Below are 21,885 nucleotides of genomic sequence, written 5' to 3' on the forward strand. Positions count from 1 at the left end.
TAAAGTTACAACTCCACAAAATCTTTGGATAATATGACATAAGAAAGTTTCAATCCAATTCACTGGATTATGCACAGATAAGAAACTCTGGTAGATCAGGAAATGCCATTGGTCTTTAATGGCAACCATGACCTAACAGAAGGCACTTGAAAGACATGAAGAGGAGACAGGTTGCAGGTTTGACAAATAGCTGCAGAAAAAAAAAATCTGTAATTGCTGAACTCAATTGAATTCACCACTTTTCTGATTAATTGTGCTCCTTGATATCCCTTCCTGAAGTGATAAAGTCAACAAAAACAAGACATTATCTCCACTTTAGCAGTGGTGTCGCCCCACTAACAGTTTGTTTCAGTCAAGACAATCGATGGGACGGCTTTGCTGCAGCAATCCATGGAGTCATCACATCTGTCATGACTTCCCCCTTTTTATATCCCTTTCCCTCATATCTGCATAGCCTTATAGGAAGGTGATTGATTAGACGCAAATCTCCAAAACAAATAAAATCTGATGAGGCTGGTGAAGATTCCAGGGGTGTTTGGAACCTGGGATGAACACAAACACACACAAAAGCAGAAAAATAAGACATTAATGATATTAATCATTCATCAAATCAGCGTTAAAAGCTGTATTTACACATGCTGTTAACAATGTGACACAGTTGCATATTCTCTCTGTGTCGTACCACGATGTAGTGGTCGTTCAGCTGGAGGCCGTAGAGGACCCAGGAGGTTGAAGTGAAGAAAGTGGCTACAGTCAGAGGGAAGGATAAGCGCTGCACATTACCGCTACGCACAATCTCCACCTGAAAGGGAGGAGACAGAGGATGGGAGCAACAATTGGTTAACAAGTAAATACAACTTCATTACAACTTGGGGGTTGTTTTTTAGGTTTTGGCCATTGTTACTATTGGTTACTGTAACATTAAACTGACCAAAATAATTGCTGATATCTGGGAACACGGCAACATCACTACAATGTTGGAGCAAGGAGTTCGACAAGGCAAGAAACTCAAAACTCAAAATCTCTAATTGCACAGGACAACTGTGTGCGCAGGACTACGGTGAGTACAGAAAGTCAAAGCCTGTAAAGTGTGATGGATGTTTATGACAATTTGCTTTTGTTTTCTTTTTAAAATGAGTTTGGCTAAGCTGCAATTTTGTTTGATTGTCTGATGGCTCGTGATTGACTTCTTTTTAGCTAAATTTCCGGACATCAATAATTAACTTAGTGAGTAATATTCTATTACGACCAACAGGAATGACGTCCAAAACAACAAATATAAGACCCAAGTTGAACCAACCTAGATGCTCTCTTTAAAACTACAAGCTCAGGTAGGTAAAGATAATAATCATGACGATTAGCGTTAAGTTTGCTCATTTAGTGTAATTTCTGAATAGTTCTGAGGTGCAAACACAATATTTATAGACTGTAATAAGACAACAGAATGTAACCAAGGGGATATAAGGTATAAACAGACAGAGACCGAGAATAACAGGAAGACACAGATGAGGAGAAGAAAGACAGGAAACCGACTGACTGGGGGTCATTTGGAGCGGTGGAGGCAGATGGAGGGAAGGAGACAAACAGGATAGTAGACTGAGCAACGAGATGACAAAAAGAGACAAAAAGGAAAGAGAGAGATCAGAGGATTTATGTCTTCACTGGTAAATAAAAGCTGATTGTGCAAACTATGTGTGGGAGACACAATGGCACATAATTGTTGAGGAGAAGGTCAGAGAGGAGGACTAAATATGCTGCGTACTGAATAAGAGTCTAAGGTGGAAATCACACTGACATGCCACAGCAAGTTGTAAAGTTACACAATGTGAAGCAAAAAGCAAAGTGTGTTTTCAAGTGAATATTGTAATGTTGATATCGACTGTGACACATGTAGAAACAGCCCTTGATTTACAAAAATCAACCTTTGCATTTAAAAAAACAGACTTTTGTGTTTAGATAAACTGTATGGCGGCAGCTATATGGCGCCATATTTACTTTGATTTATCTAATTTTCGGCGCCGCAGAACATAAACAACATAATGCAGAGGCGTTGGGATGATGGACTGCATAATGTTCAAGCTGCTCTTTGAAATGCAATCGGCTTGACATGTTTTTTTCTGGTTTTTAATGGGTGGAAAAGCAACCATGACAAGTTACCATAAATGACAGTTACACTTAAAAGCAGAGCGATAACTCACTCTCTTGTTTACCATCTTTCAAAAAAAAAATTGTAATAAAACAATAAGAGTATCATTATGGTAGTTACCGAAATCATATAAATTCCTAAAAAAAAAAATCATACGAAACAATTTTTTTTTTTATGTGTGTCAACAACAACCATCATAATTTGGGAGATCCCAATTTGACTTCAAATTGCTAGTTTTGTCCAATGATGAATCCAGAACCCAAAGATGTGCAATTTACAGACAAGTAAAAAGGAGAAAATCATCAAATCCTCACATTTGAGAAGATGGAACCAGCAAACGTTTGGCTTTTTTGCTTGACAAATGCCTTAAAATATTAATCAATTATTAAAATTGTTGATTGATTAGAGGACTAATCGTTTCAGCACCCAATACGTTATCTATGGCCAAATTAACACCTGGTATTAACATATGATCTGTAATTGGATACATTCCTGATAATGACTCTTCTGTCTATGGGTCTTTGCATTTATACCTGGTATTAAAATGCACTCTCCTTTTCTCATCTGTGCCTGCATTAAGATCGGATCTTGATATGCAAATTAGGTGGGCGAGGCTGGCAGACTTTTCAGCAAACATGGCGAGTCTTAGGTCACGGGAAGCAATGCTGCGGATTGGCGTCATTTGTTTGTTAAGAGGGAAGACTTTTATCCACTTCTACTACTCCCAACGTTTGCAGGTCTTGCATAAGCTGGCAGGCAGACGTGGACTTAGGTGACCTTTCAACTTGCTGTATGGATTTTTTTTTTTTTACTTGTGAATGTGGTCACACTGTACAGATTGCATTTACACCTGGCCGAGATCTGAACACAATGCTTTCTAAGTGCATTTACACCTTGCATTAACATGCATTTTTTTCTTATCCAGATAACGTATCTAGATACAGATCACATGTTAATACCAGGTGTAAATGGGATATACGAGTCCAGTAAGAAAAGAAAAGTACATTTGACTTATTACATGCTGCCTGTAATGCATATGTTTCATACCAAGTCAGTGAGCGGTGACAGGTACATGCTGACGGTGACCACACTGCACGTGAGGCCTAGCTGGCTGAGACGAGTGTCTCCTGGCGGAAGAAACGTGGTGAAGTAGAACCAAGCGCAGGTCAGCACCATTCCTGCAGCAAGCGTCTGGGTCATCACCTGCCTCTAAAACAAAACAAAAGAAACACAGGAAGATGCTAAGAGACAGGTGTGTACACAACACACCCAAACTGAGCTGGACCTCCTCCATCTGCATACTGACCTTTTGTTTTGTGTAGTGGAGGTACGTGGCGACATAGAGGATCTGCAGAAAAGCTCCGATAACGTTGACCAGGACAATTGTTTGATCTCTCTTCAGAATCCCATAATACAACCAACCCAGGTTACTATGACAACAAGAGGAGCATTAGATGTGCTGACCAGAGTGTGACACAGTGATGCTGATCATAGTGGAAAATCAGGGTATGTGCACAAACACACTCACTTAAGACACGTAGTGAGGAAAGGGAGGAACTGGATGTTGTCAGCACTCTTGGATTCGTGCATCTTCTTCAGGTCGGTCCTACAAACACACACAAGAATAGAGAGAGAGAGAGAGGCAGAAAAACAGTCAACACAGGCGATAAAGTTACTCCTTCACAAGTCACCATCCCTACATGTGGCTGACAGGAGTTCAAACAAGCAAGTGCAACAGTTTCACAACAGCTCCGTCCATCTCACCACTCTCTTATTTACTACCAAACACATGACGTTGCAGAAACAAATGAGGATGAAAAATTGCCATGTTGCATGTCACTATAATGAGCATTACAACTTACAGTCCAGTCGAGAACATCCCGACTGTAAACACGATGCAAGCCCATGATAGCAGCTGCAACAAATCCATAGAACGGGGGTAAAAACAGATGCACCGCCGCTTCTGGTATTTTTCGCGCTTTTGATTAGAAGGAACCGGAACTGCAATGAAATTAAAGGTAGCAAATAACTACAGTGCGCTGACGTCCCACGGGCTCCTTCTCTCGCTAGATTTCCGTGTTTGCAATCAGCGTACTGAGATTTTCTGCAAGCTGATTTGCTGTGTGATAAAACAGGTGGGTGTGTTTGCTCCAATAGGGCGCTGAAACGATGGCGGAACTCGCGCGTGACGTAATCACGTAAAGAAACGTGGAAGGTGCACTGAGTGAGCTGGCTGAAGAGTTTTGATTCTACATGGATGTATAATAAGAATATTATAATAATAATTTTTTTAAAAATCTTGTAGTACATCTGTGTTTTTGACTCAACGTATGGAAGGAAGTCAGAGAGCTTCTGCAACATAGAAGTTCAGATCAGTTCAATTCAACTTTATTGATCCCCAAAACTAATATACAGGATAAATAAACGTCACATAACAAGAAGAGTCAAAATGAAACGACTGATGAGCAGTTGGATATTTGCATATTTGACTTTTCTGAAATGTACTGGTTAAACAAATTGTAGGGTAAAAAAATATGACATATAGACAGTTGAATTGTGTTATAAATGCATGTACATGTGAGGTGTGCATGCAAACATCATCACAATAACATAATTCATGCCTGTTTTGACAAAAGAAATATAACTTGAGGTCCATTTTATAGTTGTTTTCTGGAGCTTTTGAATGCATGTCAGAGCAGGAATAGTAATAGTAATATTAAGTAATAGTAAGTGGGCCTTGAGTTGACATTTATTTTGTTCATATTGTTTTTGAATGTGCCTTCACTCTCACAATCTTGTTCAAAATGACGTTGAAAACGCATTCCACTGGGGCGGAATGGTCAGTGGACTATTCCAGTTTACTCAGAGTAATTTCATAGATATTACATCCAGCATTTAAGATGTCCATGAAATCCATATTTCATCATTTAATTAAAACTACAGCTACCTTCCCTTTCAGCAAAGTTCAGGTCAAATTCATTCTAATCACCTACAAAGTCCTTATTAACTTTCTTTCTTACCTTTATTACCTCGCCCACCATCACAGACCCTCAGATCAGCCGGCTTCACCTCCTGTGTCCAGCTGTCAGGACTGAGCATCAGAGCTGAAAGGGGTAGATGAGGCTTTCAGCGGACTAATCACTGCAGAGCTCTTCCCACAGATCCTCATTCGCTCTACACTTTTCAAAAAGCTCTCAAATTTGACCTTTAACAACAGTCTTTGATGTATAATTTTCTCCTTTCCTCGCCTTCATTTTCTTTTTGTTCTAGTCTTGTTTAAATTTTGCATCTGTTTGACATTTGATTTTTTTTTTTTTCACTTAATTTGTTATGTCTTCAGTGGCATTTTCTATAATACTGTAACTGTTGAGCAGTTTTATCTTTCTGGCTCGTAATTGATCTTTCTGTTATTAAATTGTAATTTCTTCTCCTTTTTTGTGTGAATCTCCTGCAGTGTTATGCAAACAAAATGCACATTTAATATTACAAATATATATTTGTCTATCCTTGATATTTAGATGCTCTTCACATGTATATGCTAGTGTAATCCAATAATGAATTGATGTTTGCATACCTTTAGAATATTCACATGTATTTCAAAAGTACACTCATTATATCATCTATTACATATTTCAGGTTATAACCATCAATGATGGAAAATAACTATGTTCATTTTTTTTCCTTGACTCAACAATATTTCAGGTGAAAATATGTTTTTTACTCTACTACATCTGCCGTATCTGATGGTCATAGTTACCAAATACTTTGTAAATTGAGATTCATACATCAAAATACATTCTGCAAAATATATGGCAATGTTCTATTTCTATTTTGTATTATTTATGATGACTCAACTTTTGTGATATTTGTATTTTCTCTTACTTCATATCTTTTGATCATTATGCATCACAACATCAAAGTAAATTCTTTGTATGTGCAAACCTACTTGGCAATAAACTTGATTCTGATACTGCAAGATCATAAAATATTGCAAAGTTTTAAAGAATTTATACTCAATCTTAGGAAGAGAGTGAAATGAAAGCATGGAGAATCCCCATAAACTGGAGATAGGAGGGTTTTTGCCTTTTGAGAAGTTAATACATTTTGTACAAATTTAAAATTGTAGGTATTTTTGTTGTTTCCTTGTATTAATATTTCCAATTTGGGGGATTTCAACAGTGATATTTATAGATATACATGATTCAATAACAGAAACCATTCTTTGCAATTAGTATCTGCTTCACTTTTATGCAAGCAGGAAATTAAATGCAGACTTCCTCCGCTGCTGGTAATTTGTTTATTCTGTGTTATAATTGATAAATTGTCCATATTACAGTATGTAATCTGACTGCATTGTTGCATATTGCTATATGACATCATCTTGAACTGACACATTACTGAGTCCCACATTACAGCGAATACCATGTTTGGTCTGTTCCATCAGGTACACTGAAAGGCTGCCTTGCATTAACCCACAGTACATCTACATGGGTGTTACATTGCACAAGCTCCCTGCGACTGTGTGATCATCTGCAGTGAATATATGAAGCTATGACGTGATGATGGAAAAACAAATAACTCATTTTTATGATCTGGTTTTGAATGTATATGTTGCGTGGTTTTACAAGGGATGGTGACTTTTGACAGTTTTCAGTCAGCTCTGAGGTTTGCAGAGTGCTGTGCTCATCTTCATTCCTATGTTGGAATGAAGACGGATCTTCTGCTTTCCCTCCAAGGAGGATGCACAGAGTAGTAAAGACAGGGCAAGAAAGGGCAAAAAAAAAGAGTGAAAGAGTGTGAGCAAGGAGGCGAGAGTGACACCTTCACACCCAGTTGTCAGTTTGCTTGTGGGCCTCTCTCCCTGCACTAACCGGCTCTCTCGCTCCTTCATCGTCCCCCCTCTCGTCCCTAGTGTTTGGTTTTCAGACTGTGAAATCTAAGCCAGAGCAAACTGTGTCACAAGGGATGAAAGACAGAGAGGGCAGAGAAGAGGGGATGAGAAAATAGAGGTTGGGAAAGACCTGGGGGTGGAAATGTGGAGGGGGGCTGGAGAGATTTCATCGGACAGGAGATGGATAGCTTTGCCAAAACATTGTGTCATCCATCAAAATCTCAATGACGTCAGTGTTCAGTGCAAAAATATATTTAACTGATGAAAAACAGACAGAAATGTTTATTACATCACATTTCTTTTATTTCACTGAAATATTTCACATCTTAAAACAGTTTCTTATAGTTTTTTCTATGTACAAATTTACATATAAACATTTACAAAATGACAAGAAGTAGGTCTGATAAGAAAACAAAACATATTCTCGGAAATCCCTTCAGTTTGAGGTTTGATAACAACAATTGGATCGCATCTGCAAACATCTGCCAGTGTACCATCATACTGTCATGACAACAGAAATTAACAATAAGCGCTGAAAAAGCGCAGCTCCCTAAAATACCTATGACTTTTACAATTGATTCTCTTAAAGTGGTTTCCAACACTAATAGATTGATGATGATTTATGGCTTGAAAAATGTATGCAATTTTTCTGGAATTGATTGTTTCTGATTTTTGGATCATTTGGGCTTTTTTTTTTTAACCATACAAGTGAGATTTAACCATTAGCAAATTTGTTTACTTATGTGTCAGATATTTTATGTATGGCGCATTTTAAACCACAGTACCTGATTCTGTGTATTTTCTCTTCTTGAGTGAATGTAACAGTGATGCTTTGACAGATACTTGAATAACCGGGAGCTGAGTGCTACACAACAACATGACAAAAATCCTACATAACGTTGGCATTAGCCGACAACATTTCCAAAACACAGAATTAATAATTTCGCTACATGTAAATGAAGAAAAATGGCAGTGAGAGTCTGAGAAATTACTGTACCGATGATATGAACATTTGAAAAAGACATGATCATGAGGATGTTGTAATCCTTGTGTAATTTTCAATCAGATATTAATAAATTCATTATTTTTGATCGGTTTGCTTACAGTTTTGCTCATAGCGGCTGAAAAAAAGTGTGCATCTTAAATGGTCAAAAATGAGAATCGCCATCCTTTTAATAAAGTAATAAAAAAAACATCTTTGAGGTCCTCTTCTTTGGAACGATCAACGTTCCACATTCACGCAAACAAACACATCAAACACACAAACACGCAACAACAGCTCTCTCCATGCTCGTATAAAAAATCTGCATAAAAAAATCTCTGAGTGTTCATGGTCCCAATGACCAGCATTAGGTTATAGCATTGTCTCTGTTATGGTGTCCCAGCAAGCCTTAGTGTAGCATCAGGGATAACAAGACTGAGATTGTGGTAAAGACGACTGACAAGGAGTCCAGCTGTGTTCCTGAACTGCCGATACTCCTCTGAACATTTGGCTCCATCACAGCAGGATCGTCTAAGAAAAAAAAAAAAAAAAAAGGGAGGAAGAGTCAGTATTGGATTTCATCATTCAGTCATGGTAAACACACCCAGTTGAGGTCTTCTCAGATGCATGACTGTTGCAACTATTTTGCATCTGTCTGGTATGTTTTTTTACAAAACAATCCTCACCTGCTGGGAGCCGGTTAGAGGGGTTATGCACTCCTCCAGCAGCAGGAAACTTCACTTTTCCTCCATCCAAGCTTTTCCCTGTCTCCTCTGCCTTGGATTTGTCTAGATGGTTCTTTCCAGAGCCTTTATGCCCGACAACATCCACTCTCAGCCTCAGGCAATCCTCGCCATGGTGATGCATTGGCTTGGCTGGAAAAGAGTCAGAAAGAGGGAAAGTTTTAATATAAGAAAGCTTCTCAGGAGCGTGATAAGATTATATACTGCAATGAATATTGCTATTAAATACTTACAGATATAATAATAGCTCTCTCCCTGTTTGAACTCCTTGCCCAAGGTGAAGGGCGTGAAACGCTGGAACTTCTCAGAGAATTTTTCAGGAGCATGGGGAGCGAAGGGCCGCGAGCACTCCCAACGGAGCTGGTCGAAGGAGTGAGGTTTACACACCTCGTAGTCCTCCTTCTCCACCATGTACAGCACATAGCGCTCAGCTGCATGTGATGACACCTCGCCGTGGGCGTAATGGGGGCAGATGATGTCCAGATAGTCGTTGATACGCACTTCCACTGTGTACTCATCCCACAGGAAGCTGCAAGGACATAGGAAGAAAGAGGTGGTTACTGACAAATGTCCTACCCTTCAGCATTTTTTTTTACAATATGAATAAAAACATGAATAATAGAGGCTTATAGCTGTCTGTTAGGATTTTGTACACGTGCTCAACACACACCCTGGAAACCTGGCTCATACAACGCATCCGTTAAGAATAATGAGGGCAGATCACACATAGACACAGAAAACAAACTTACTCACGCATGGGGCGCATTTATACACCGGTAAAGCTAGTAGGGCGTAAGCCAGGTAGCGCGTGAGGGTGTTTTTTAGTAGACATGTTTCAGTGTGCTTGCACAAGCCCATCACTGTGACAGAATTAGAAAGAGCCTGATCAGGCTGGACTTGTTCACTTAGTTTTCAGACGAGAAAAACACACCTAGAATTTCATAAAGCCCTACCGCCATCCCACTAACACACCTTCCTTCTCTCTTTCCTCGTTTCGCCTTCAGCAGATTCACTTCTCAACTGCTTACAAGTGGACAAGATTTTAAATGACAGCTCTCTCCCCATCCTTCTTTTCACCTTCTCTGTTGGTCCACTGCTTCCCTCTTTCTATCTGTTCAACTCAGTGACTCTTTCTGTCAAGTCTTTTTTAAACAGTTTTCACAAAGATTTCTCCACCTAGATGTTTGTCCATTAGTGTTGCAGCTACTGTTGAGATTTCTCACCCTAATTTGCAGCCTCTATCTGTCTCTCTTTCTCTCAATTTCTCTCTGATTTCAAAGACAGAGACAGAGTGGGTGGAGACAGTCAGGCTGCCGCTCTCCTTCTCTCTTTTCATCTTTACCCTTCATTTAGTTTTATGGCTCTTTTGAGCCGTCTTGTCTCCACTTTGCTCACTTCCCATGCTTGTTGTCCTAATGAAGTGCAGAGAAACAGTGAAAAATAAGTACAAATCCTGTAAAGTCACTGCACATTTGTGGCAAAAATGTTCAGCATGAATATAAGTGGAGGGATTCAGGTAGTTGTGTGAAATTTCCACGTTTAGAGAACTTGGGGAAAAGAATTTATGTGTAAAAAATGTGTTCCTTTAAAGTTATGATGATCCAGGTGAGGCTGAAATATGCCGGTAACTGTGATGTGTGACTGCTGCTGTCAGATCAGCCAAGAGCCGGCAGGTGAAGAAAGATTGATAATTTGGGTATTACTCTGATTACAACCTCAGGGGGTAACAAGCTCTAATCCGTAAATTTGATCTGTGCTTAAACTGAGTGACTGCTTGTTGATGCTTGTGTTTCTGTGTTGTGTGAGAGTGAAAGTGACAACAAAACAGCTCCTGTGTGTCTGCCATTGTTTATGTGAGTTGTAAGTGTGTGCCTCGGCATCAAAGTGTGGGACGTAGCGGCTCTGACCCCCCCCCCCCCTCTCCTGTTGTTGTGGCTCCTGTTAGGACCCCCTGGCCAAGTCACAGACACACTGGCTCCAAACGTGGGCCTCTAACCTCTCCTTCCTGCCCCTATGTGTGTGTGTGTGTATGTGTGTGTATTGGTTAGCGCTAACCTACCTGTCAAAACATGCTTTGTTAGCTGAGCACAGCTCTACACTTGTTATTCAAGGCAAATAGGCTGATCTCCACCCTCCAATCAGCAATCAGTGCTCTCTCTCTCTCTCAAAAAAAAGGTTCTTTGTGAGTGTGTACACTCCTGTGCAGGTGTGGATGCCGCCTTTATTTGTGTGTATATGTGTGTGTGTGTGTGTGTGTTTGGGAGTGCAAGTGTGTCAGTGAAAGGGAAAGACACTAATTGGCGGAATAATCTCAACTCTCATTGTAACTTGTTTTCTTTTGAGTCAAACCAGTAATAACAGAGTTGGAGAAAACAAGATGTTTGGAGATCTTGGAGTGGTTCCCTCTGAAGTGAAGAATAGTTTGAAATTGTATAGGATACACCTTTTTTCCCACACTGTGTCCTTGTTAGTGGCCTGGCTGACCTCCGCATGAAAACACAAGCTTGTCAAAAGCCAACAAAACAGAAAGATTCTGTTGCTAATTTCATTCACGGCTCATAGTCATGCTTGTAAGAAAAAAAAACTCTCCTTTTATCCTTCTCTTCACCTCCTCATTTCCCCCTCCTCCATTGCTGCTAATTAAAAGCTGTTAGGGGTCTGGGGCCAATGTGTTCTTTAGAAAAGGAGGGGAGGAGGAATGAATGGGGTGTAATTATACCCTTTCCCTCCCCAAAGACAGAATGCCTGAAGGCTACAGGGCCTCTTCAACCCTTGTACCTTACCCCCTACGGAGCTTTCACTGCCCTGACTGGTGTGGATGTGTGTAATATATGTGCTCATATGACTGTGAGTGCATTTTTAGTGTTTTTCCAAAAGCATCTGAAATTTGTTTATCTTTGAATGAGAGTTCGTGTGGTGGATTGAGTTATTTTTATGTGACAAGAAGTCAAGGAACTGGGAGAAACTGCAATTCATTGATTCCATCTTGTTCCACCGTGTCTTTAACAAGTCCTCTCCCTCCATCCTCCTCACGCTCCAACTTTACGTCTCACTCATCAAAGCTCTCGACATGCTGGAGACTCTTGTATCTCCCCGCGTCTTACTTCGCCTCTGACTGACAGTTCTCGGGAGAGTGAAAGTCGCATGAATGTGATAGCTATGTGAGACTGGGAGCCAGGTGTGTGAGTGTGCTAACATTGTTGCAAACCTAATTTCCACACTGTTTCTTCCCTCGTGCCTATGTGAGTGTGTTTTCACAGGAGAGGGATTCTCTGAAGACCCTTATTCCGGGTGTCTCATGCCCCGGGCTCATGAGCACATCTGTTTATCAAGGCCTACTGGAGCCCCTTGTGTGTTTGAGTGTGTGTGTGTGTGTGTGTGTGTGTGTATGTGACTGAGGTGTGGGTAAACAGCAAGGGTTGAAGGTGGCTGTAGTCTTTCTTCCTCCAGGTAATTTCTCACTACTAAGTCACTGTAGCGTTGGCGGCAGCGGGCAAGGTGCGTGTGTTGTAAGGGTATAAAATGGTTGTAGCACTAGCGGTTACGACAGTAGGTGAGTTGTTTGACACTTTGCCCGCTTCACTGGAGCTTTGAAGCCTTGCCATTGTCTCTTCTTCTTTTCTTTTCCCCTGCCATCCCTCTTTCCTCCCCCCCCACCCCCCCTTTCCCCCCTGACAACTCTGCTGTCCCTCCATTTGTCCCCTGAGCTCTCACTGGTTTTTGGTCAAACAACTGACACAGGAACTCTGTCTTTCCCCCTCTCTCTGGGGAGTGTTTCAAACTGGCAGCCGGGTCACCGGGGTTAGAGTTCAGGGTCGCAACTTCTCACACACACCAGCATCTGAGTCAGCGCTGAAGATATTTGTTTCACATACACAACACACTCTGGGAGCGAGTCAGCACCACTGAAACACTAAACAGATGCATCCCCCACCATTTGCTCTGCAGGTAATCAGTAGTAAGTGTGCACACACTGGAATGTCACAACAGGGGGCTGCGGTTTGGACAATGTTCTCACATGGCACACTCATCAGATTTCCAGTCACACTCTCGCACACTTTTACTTTGAGGTGTACACGTAATACCCTATTAATCTGCTGTGGTATGGCAGATTCACACCTCCTTTCACACAGGCTGAGGAGCTGTCAGTGGTTCTAATGGGTTTAGCTGCTCACTAGTGGGATACTCTATTAGAGCCAATCTAATACACTGAAATGTCTTTCTATATTAGGTTCCAATGTAATCTACCTCCATTCTTCCTCTATCTCATATTCTTGCAGTAAGACACCCAGCGGGAATTCTTCCTCCACTACACACAAATACAATCTGCAGTTCCTGCCAGGATTATCAATCCAAGCACTCAACTCTTCAGCTTCCACGGATTGCAAATATACATTTGCTTATACACGCGTGCATGATATAGTTAAGATGCCGAGAATCCCTTTGGCCCCTTTGCAGAATGAGAGGGTTTAAAATTGTCAACACTGCCGTTTCTCACTCATTCAATTCCAAACTTCTTCCCTCCCTTCATCCATCACTGTCCACTCTCTCCTCCCTCTGTCTCCCTCTCCTTTATTCTTACTAAATCGTCCCACCCCCCCCTCTCCCTATCCTCTATTTTGTCCCCTCTCTTAACGTTGACATAATATACCAGAGCTCTTCATCCAGGCTAATTTCTCAACACAAATCCCTTTCTCCAGTTCACCCTTCTCTCACCCTGCATCCACGCCCCTACTCCTCCTCCTCCTCCTCTCTGCCCCCCCCAAATCTTTTCACCCAGTTACCCTTTTTGTAGCCTCTCCATTCTGTCTGTGATGAATAGAAAAAGGCCAAACGGTATCATGCTTTGTTTAATATGTTGGGGGGTCACAGAGAGTTAATCTGTGTCTGTCTGCCTGAGAGAGCCGGAGGGAACAAGTTCAGTGACTTCCAATAATTTACATAAAATATTCAATAACTTTATATTTGAAAAAAAAAAAAGTTTTGAATTAATCGAGGCAAAACTAAATATCCTCAAATCCATCTGATTATTGCTAATTCCGACCTTCAGGGGGCGATGGTGGGCTATATGAGTGGACAGCAAAGCCAAGGTATGTCTGAAATGCTATGAATGAGCATAGTACACCACGCACACACACACACACATACACACACACACATACACATACACACACACACACACACATGCTTGCTTGCCCACTCATACTATGATAACGTTTGGCAAAAGTAGGCCTCTCTCAGGGCTAAGAGGTGCTCTGTCCTCCGGTGGAAATCTACTGAGGCAAAAACAGAGGAAGGTCTGTGAGAAAGAGGGGGACTGATGGAGAAAGGGGAGGGAGCGGGGAGGGAGAGGAAGTCTGGACCACAGATAAGGAAGCGAGAGGAAGAGCAGAGAAAAAACAGAGATACATGGATTCTGTGAACAGGGGTGTGGGGGGCATTCACAGACCTGAAACGCAGATATTAAATACGTACTGCAGTTTGTAAACTGTACGTGGTCACTAATTCCCAGGTGCTGCTGTGTGCTATCATGTGTGAAGGTATGCAAGTACTTTATAAGCGTGTTAGGTAAGAGGACAGGAGTTACAAAAGCCTTTTGATATTGAAGCATTCATAACAAACTCAATGGAGATGTCCTGTGGTGCTTGTAATTGATTTTTTCTGATGTAGGATGAACCCCATCTGGGAGATTATGTCAGGACTGATCCACTGTGACAACTGCAGGTTTGTTTTGTAACTTATATACACCATAACACCATAACCCACCCACCCAGATACACACACATACACACACACACACACACACACACACACACACAGACTATAGAAGAAATAGAGTAATGAAATATATCCAAGTTACATAACAGGATCACAGAAGCATAAATATATATATATAGAATATAGCCAGCAGGATGATGGTTTTGTGTCTATGGGTCAGATGGTCAGATTACAAGCCGTCTGTAATCTATGTTAGTGTGTGTGTGCTCTCATTGTGGTGAGATTAGCGGCCAACAAACCAGACGGGACACAGGCTTGGGAGGGGTAAATAATGAGTGGAAAGAGAGGGAGCAAAATATAAAATGTTGGAGTTGGAATTGAAGGGCAGGGAGGGGTGACGGGTATGGGGGGGGAGGGGGGGGTGACATCGACCACCTTCATTCACCCCATATTCATTCTCCAGCCTGCATGAACGTGTTGAGGCAGGCCCCCTCTGCTTCGAGGCAGACAGAGCCAGACACAGATGCACGTAAACAGAATATTACATTACACCAAAGTCCTGATAAAGATATTTGCGCAGATAGTGGGAAGCATCTCAGTCTGCTAGAGATGCAAGAAAGGTGCCAAATAATGAGATAACAGGCATAAAGGCGGCAGCGGAGTTCTGTGTTAATAGCATCCATATCTGTGCAGAAAATCTTGAATACACTTGAAGCTGAGAGAAGGAGATGGAGGGCTTAGGGCCAGCAGCCAGTCTGGGAGGAGATCCAGCTGTTAAAGAGAGGGAAAGGAGTGAAGATGGGGAGAGGAACAGACAGGTACAGACACACATAGACAGACACACACACATACACATACACAGACACAGACACACACACACACACACACACACAAGAACACAGCTGACAGAGTTGAGTATAGTAACAGCGGGGTGGAATGCTGGCTGTGGCTAATATTAACATCCAAGTCCTCCCTCTTGCCCCCCAGTGTGTGTAAGTGTGAGTCACACATTTATCATGTCTCGGTAAGGCTGCCTACGGTAACGGCCACTCCCTGTTTTACTCTGACGTGACGGCGCACACACACAGAAACAATCAAGTCTACAACAAAAAAATAATATCACTTCCCGTTAAAAGTTGGGTAAGGGCAGCACAAGTTCAACCTCTCTCTGTCACACACACACACACTCATAAAGTCGACACAGGCAGAGACATGTAGTGTGAAAACAAGACTGGATCAGACTGAGAAAAACAGTATCATATCCCTACAGGGTATAAAAGGAAGGATTAAGTCATAATCATTAGGTTGAACTGACAAGTTAGTGAAACCAAACACACAAAAACAGACACACGTACAGTAAATTGTCTTTAGAGGAAAAACACACGCACACACCTAAGCTACTGTCAGTACTTCACATCTCTATACTCCCCGACATGAATAGGCAGACTGCTGCCATCTGGTCACTGTCCTCAACCTAAAGACAAATCACCCCTGCTTACAATCAGACCAAGAATCAATTAGCATCAATTATCCACAGCGCTCTGCCTTCAGCCGCTGCTGATGGATCTATATAATCCTCTGAACAGGTGACTGATTGATCACTGGGGACAGTCTGAGGCAGGTGGGCTTTTAGTCAAGACAAGAGAGAAGATGGGAGAAGAGAGGAGAAAAAGAAAAGAAAAGAAAAGAAGGAGGGAGTTTGGGTTTGAGATTGAGCTGTAAAATGTGGCAAAAGAAATACAATACGAGCAGATTATAGTTTCACTTTGGCTTTTAGCTGCCATTATTGTCCTCATGCAAATATCTCTGTTTCTGACTTTCTAAGGACATCTATTTTTCTTCTTCTCGTAGCAGATAAAATAGAAGTAGAAGCACTTATAGCCATTTACTGAATCTATTTATTCACATGTTTGTGATGGCCAAGCTGTTAGTGATGTGTGAAGTGTCTGTCTGTGTCAGAGCCTATGTTTAGCCTTCTCGAAAAAGGGATTAGCATTATATTATGATTTTGCTTATTGTCCTTATGCAACTCCCATTTGACAGCAGAAATAGTCCAGAGCCAGATTAGGGACAGCAGACTGACAGTAGATCTGACTCTGTATTAGACCATCCCTTGTCCTCTTGCTCTCTCTGACATCTTTCTGTCTTTATCAGATTTTTTTTTTTTTTTTTTAGGAACTAAAACTTAGAGATCCAGTGTCACCTTTCACCCAGTCTCCTCTGGTTTTACACAACTCCCTTCCATTTTACCTGAACCAGAGTCCCTGCCCTCTTGTCTGAGGTGACTCAGGTGTAACTCAGGTGGGCCACTGAGTCACACATGGACTAACCCATGACACAAGCACTCCTCATGAGGACAGGACTTTCCATTAGACTCCTTATCCAATTATCAGGACAATTGTTTTCCTTGTTGGGGCTCCTTTTTTTAAAGCCCTGCGTCTATTGTCGTTGTTAAAGGGCAATTAGAGAGCCAGTAATGTAATCAAGACAAGACTAAAAAGGCCATAATGGCTTTTGCCCTTGTTTCGTCTCGGTGGCGGGTTTTAATCGACCTATCTCGGCAGCAGCAAGCAGGGACCCGTCCTTCTGTTTCAGATCGGTTATAAAATAATACTTCAAGCGCCGCTAAAAGCTCAATAAATCGCGCTGTGATATTGCGCGTCTGTCAAGCTCAATCGATTCCACTGAGTGGTCGGATAGCATTACATTTCTGACCTCAAAACAAAATAATCAGCATTATGTGCCTCTCTCTCTCTCTCTCTCTCTCTCTCTCTCTCTCTCTCTCTCTCTCTCTCTCTCTCTCTCTCTCTGTGACTCACACACACACACACAAACACACACACACACACACACACACACACGCTTGCTTGCCCACTCTCCCCAAATGAGAAAAACACTTTTATAGCCTACTGACAGAGTCTTGGTGGGATATCAGTAATAATAATAATAGACTAGTTTTTGCATGACACACTGCACACACAGGTGCAGACCCTACAGACAGCGTCACTGGCCAAGTTGGTACTCGTCAGTCTATTTATTACTATTAGTGTAGCCAGTGTCTGTGTCTATGTGTGTTGCGGTTAAATATAGTGGTGAATCTGTCCATCTGTCTGGGCATCTGCTGCCCATCCTTTGCTTCTCCACACTGCTACTGTGCAGCCTGATACACTAAGCAGCAATCCTGTTAAGAGAGTTTAAACGTGGACCATACAAGGTTGACTTTAAAACCTCACGCGAACCCTTTAATTGTCACATGAATGAAAACAACAACAGCTTAGGTGAACAGAGTGAGCAGCCTCAGGGGCCTGAGGTAACTAAGAATATAGGATGAGACTTTACAGATGTCAAATTTTAAGAAACAAAACAGTTAAATCCACTCGAGACATCAGCAGAAGCACACACAGTCACACAGACAGCAGTGTATGGTTGACCCTTTACAACTACTCAAACAGACGCGCGCACAGATTATCACTTACTTTGGGTTTGAGCTGTTCCAGTAGACGCTGTGTCTCTCCGCAGAGGCGAACCAAGCGCAGATGCTCAGAGCCAAACACACCAGACGCACCAAATCCATAGCTCCTCTTCTCCACAGAAACAAGTTCAACTAGTAAGCGAGGATTAATGAAAGCCTCTCTAATTGACGATTTAAATGCGTAAATAGGCGCACGTTAACTAAACTCGAAGTTTTCTCTTCTACTGTAGTATTCGCAGCAATTTAGACAAGTGTAACACACCAAACGCTTGCAACTCTTGATTGAAATCACTGGAGCGCAACTTGTCTGTTTTGTCTAGCGTTGGCTCCACCCCTAGAGGTGACACCAACCAATAGCAGCGAGGCAGTGTGATTTTTTTCCCCCACCCCCTCCCTCTCCCCACCGCCCATCGCAGGAGCTGGGAACGCGCCCTCCAGCTGCTCACTTTATACCAGGAACACAGAAAAACACAAAAACAACCCCACTACAGCCATAATAAGATCGAAGAAGCGTAACAAAGACACATAAGTCAAACTGGAAGGTCAGCTGATAAGATAAAAAAGAAAACAATACATTTTAAACAGTAAAAAAGAAAAGCAACTGAAACAAATATCACCCACACAGTTTTTACAGCACAACTGGCGCATGTCAGATTTAAATCAGGTCAAAAAAATCAGTTAAGAAAATGTAGAGAGATATGTACCACACAAGAAGGAAATATATTTTTAAACCATTTCCTTGAAGTAAAATTAAGTAAAGGTAGTAAAATCACACTATGAAAAAATTTGGAAAAAAGTCCTTCACTCAAAACATGCTGAAGTATTGGCAATATACTGTACGTAAAGTATCTATGGTCAAAGTACTCATTGTGCAGAATGTCCCCTCTGTGTTAAATTTGGATATTATTCAATTATCATTATTGCTGCGTTAACATAAGAACAGTATTTAAATGTTGTAGTTGGTCAAAGTGGAGCTAATTTTAACTCCTTTATAAATGTTTGGCCAGCTGAATCTCTAGTAATGCATAAACAGATTCTATAAACTAATGATCTGAGTCTTAATCTAAAAAGTAACTAGTAACTGTAGCTTTGGAAAAAAAGTACAATATTTTCATCTGAAAGTATAAAGTGGCATTAAACAGAAATACTCAGAGTCTACGCACCTAAAAATTGTACATATAGTTAATTTCATCAACTGAAAAATGGAGCTAATAATTATAGTGATTTAGTGTAGCAAATTTTTTACAGCCGTGCTGTTATGTAAGTTTTTGTTGTTTCTGTGTTTTTAAGTTGTTGTGTTGCAACACTGTAATGTGCTGTTGTTGAGCTGTGTTGCATTGTTTTGTGACATATTGTATGTTGCAAGTTGCTGGGTGATTATGATGCATTGTAATGCAGTTTGTCCAGCTGTATTTTTAGTATTGTGCTGAAATGCATTGTTTTGCAATGTTTGTTGGAGTGCACTGTAAAAAAAAATCTGTCTCTCTGCACTATTCTGCAAAAACCAATCATCTTTATAAACATACTGTACATACACTAAAGAGATCTTGGCTCTGAATGCCTCTCTGATTGTGTTTCAGTCATTTGAGAACCCTCTGCAGAGGATGTGTGCACGTTCTTCCAGACTGCTGTTGTCTAGGCACGCTGGTGTAGCCTACTGATTATGTTTTTGTCAGATAGTAAAGAATTATTACCGTCTTATCAGTCTGCCTAATCTTGAAGTCTCCGCTTAGCCACACAGATGGAGTGGATAAAGTCCAGACCATGGGCAGTCAGCGGGATTGTGGCCCCAGCAGGAGAGGCCTTCCCTCGGGCAAGGATGGATCCCAGCCTGGATCGGCTGGCTCAGAGCCGCAGGGAAGCAGGAGGGGGCATTGTGTGTGTGTGTGTGTGTGTGTGTGTGTATACATTTGTGTGTGTGCGTGTGTGTAGACAATCTGAGTGTCTGACTGTCCCTAGGCTTGGCCGGGCAAGCACACACACGTCCTGGCACTCCGACAGACAATCACACACACACACACGCACACTCTGACTGTAGATCCCGTAGGCAGTGGGGGGTTAATTACAGCTCAGGGTGATTTTCCATTCTATAACGTCTCCCCAAAACTAAGGGGAAAAAGGAGGGAGTGGAGTAATGTTTGATAAAGTAAAATGGGTACAAGTGATCAATTTAACAAATTCTGACACTGTAATAAAAAATGCCAATTCATGAAAAATGTGAAGCCTCTGGATAATTTCATCTAAACAAGTGGCTATTCCTGTAATACTCAACTTCTTGTACTCCACAGACATTAGAAACTGCTTCAAACATATGTATTGATTTCCTCTGAGGAATGACTGAAATGCAAATACTTTTCCAGCAGCTCCAAAACTTGCCAATGATTCACAGCAACAGGATCCCCCAGTTCTCACTCACACACAACACTACAGCAAGAGTGAATTTTCAAACTGTCCCCCGTTGCCAGCAGACTTCCGCTGCTCAAACATGGGATTTCCTCACAGTGCTGTTCATCTAACACATAACTGTGTAGCAAGACAGCAACACAAATTTAGAAATTCACAACCCACAAATACACCTTCTCTCTGCTGCTGCAGCCAAGAATGGGCTCTCCCATCACACACACATACAAACACACATAAGGCGTGTGGACGCAAACTGTATACATACTATACATGTACACAAACACACTACACGCAAACAAACATGTACATCTTCTCTGTCAGCTCTTGTGACAGTGTTGTTGCCAGTAGAAACCACGGATGACTCTCAGGGTGAGATTTAATCCACCCACAGCCCATACAGACACATACCGACAGACAGGGAAGACCAGGGTTTCTGCCAAAGACAGTAAAGCAGCAACGGCGAGAGAGAAAACTTGATGGCTGAAAAAAAAAAAAAACCTCAGAGAAAAATGTTGTTTGAGCCGATGGAAAGCTTGACAGTTCTAAAAGTGGATTAAAGGAAGTCGGGGGAAGACCTGACAGCCGTACAAACCTTTCAGGAAACCGGTTTGTTTATCTTCTAGGGACTTGTCTCCAGGCGTCACAGTATCTGCCACGAGTTGTTCAACATGTTATGGAAATCCCACAATTACATAACGTGCGTAATTAAGTAAAAGAAAACACAAAGAGCATGTGGCACCACCTGTACCCGGCATTATTTGATTTTCCTTTTTAATATTCTTCATACCATTGCAAAAGCACAAAGTGTTCTGGCGAGTGAAGAGTCACATATAAAACAAAAACAGATGGTGTCAGAGAAAGAGGAGAAGTAACAGCCCAGCTAGAATAAATGTTTTGATAAGAGGGGTTAGAGATATATGGGAGACAGCTATTAAAGAAAAAGACTTGAGTCCCTTTAGCCTATTAAAATTTCAATCTTGCTTCTTTCTTCCACTTCTTTCTCTCCACTCTCATCCTGTCGGCCCCAGGCAGGGATCAGAGCTGGTCAAGGATCTCTGTCTCGAGATTTGGAGAGGTTTCTTCAGACACGCACACACACACACACACAGAAATACGAAGCAAGAGAGCTTAATAGAGAGGAGAGAATAAAAACAAAATGAGGTGGAGTGAAACTTTGGAAGAGGATACATGGAAATGTTGGGCGTCAGCCACATCGAAACATAACAAGGACCGAACAGGGATGGAGAGAAACAAAGACACATCTTAGTGGTGGTTTACATGTGTGTATGCTCTAAAGCAGACATGTGTTTGCTCGGGTTTTTATTGGAGTTGGAGAAGATGTGTAGGAGGGCGCTGATTCCCTGTTGCTGCATTAGAGAAGCACACTGTTATCCTGTTGATCACATTTCTGCCTCGCTCTTTGTCCTGACTTTATCACGTCATCACTCGTCTTGCCCCCGAGCCTCTGCCTCAGCTGTTGATGTACCATTCTCTTCTTCAGCCTCCCCCATAGAGAATAACCTTAACTGG

General features: G+C 41.6%; 2 protein-coding genes across 2 annotated transcripts; both read right to left on the reverse strand.

The window, feature by feature from the left end:
• Positions 1–300: 300 nt before the first annotated feature.
• On the reverse strand, positions 301–4,218 carry slc50a1 (solute carrier family 50 member 1). The gene is made up of 6 exons (XM_067601448.1): positions 4,009–4,218; positions 3,675–3,752; positions 3,453–3,576; positions 3,194–3,355; positions 683–802; positions 301–542 (listed from the first exon to the last, which is right to left on the reverse strand). Exons 1-6 carry the CDS (start codon positions 4,074–4,076, stop codon positions 441–443), a joined length of 654 nt encoding a protein of 217 aa, XP_067457549.1. The 5' UTR covers positions 4,077–4,218; the 3' UTR covers positions 301–440.
• Positions 4,219–7,316: 3,098 nt separating this feature from the next.
• On the reverse strand, positions 7,317–18,230 carry efna1b (ephrin-A1b). The gene is made up of 4 exons (XM_067601449.1): positions 17,957–18,230; positions 8,996–9,291; positions 8,706–8,894; positions 7,317–8,550 (listed from the first exon to the last, which is right to left on the reverse strand). Exons 1-4 carry the CDS (start codon positions 18,052–18,054, stop codon positions 8,429–8,431), a joined length of 705 nt encoding a protein of 234 aa, XP_067457550.1. The 5' UTR covers positions 18,055–18,230; the 3' UTR covers positions 7,317–8,428.
• Positions 18,231–21,885: the final 3,655 nt, after the last annotated feature.

The sequence above is a fragment of the Thunnus thynnus genome, chromosome 10 (genome assembly GCF_963924715.1).
Source record: "Thunnus thynnus chromosome 10, fThuThy2.1, whole genome shotgun sequence".
Classification (NCBI taxonomy): domain Eukaryota; kingdom Metazoa; phylum Chordata; class Actinopteri; order Scombriformes; family Scombridae; genus Thunnus; species Thunnus thynnus.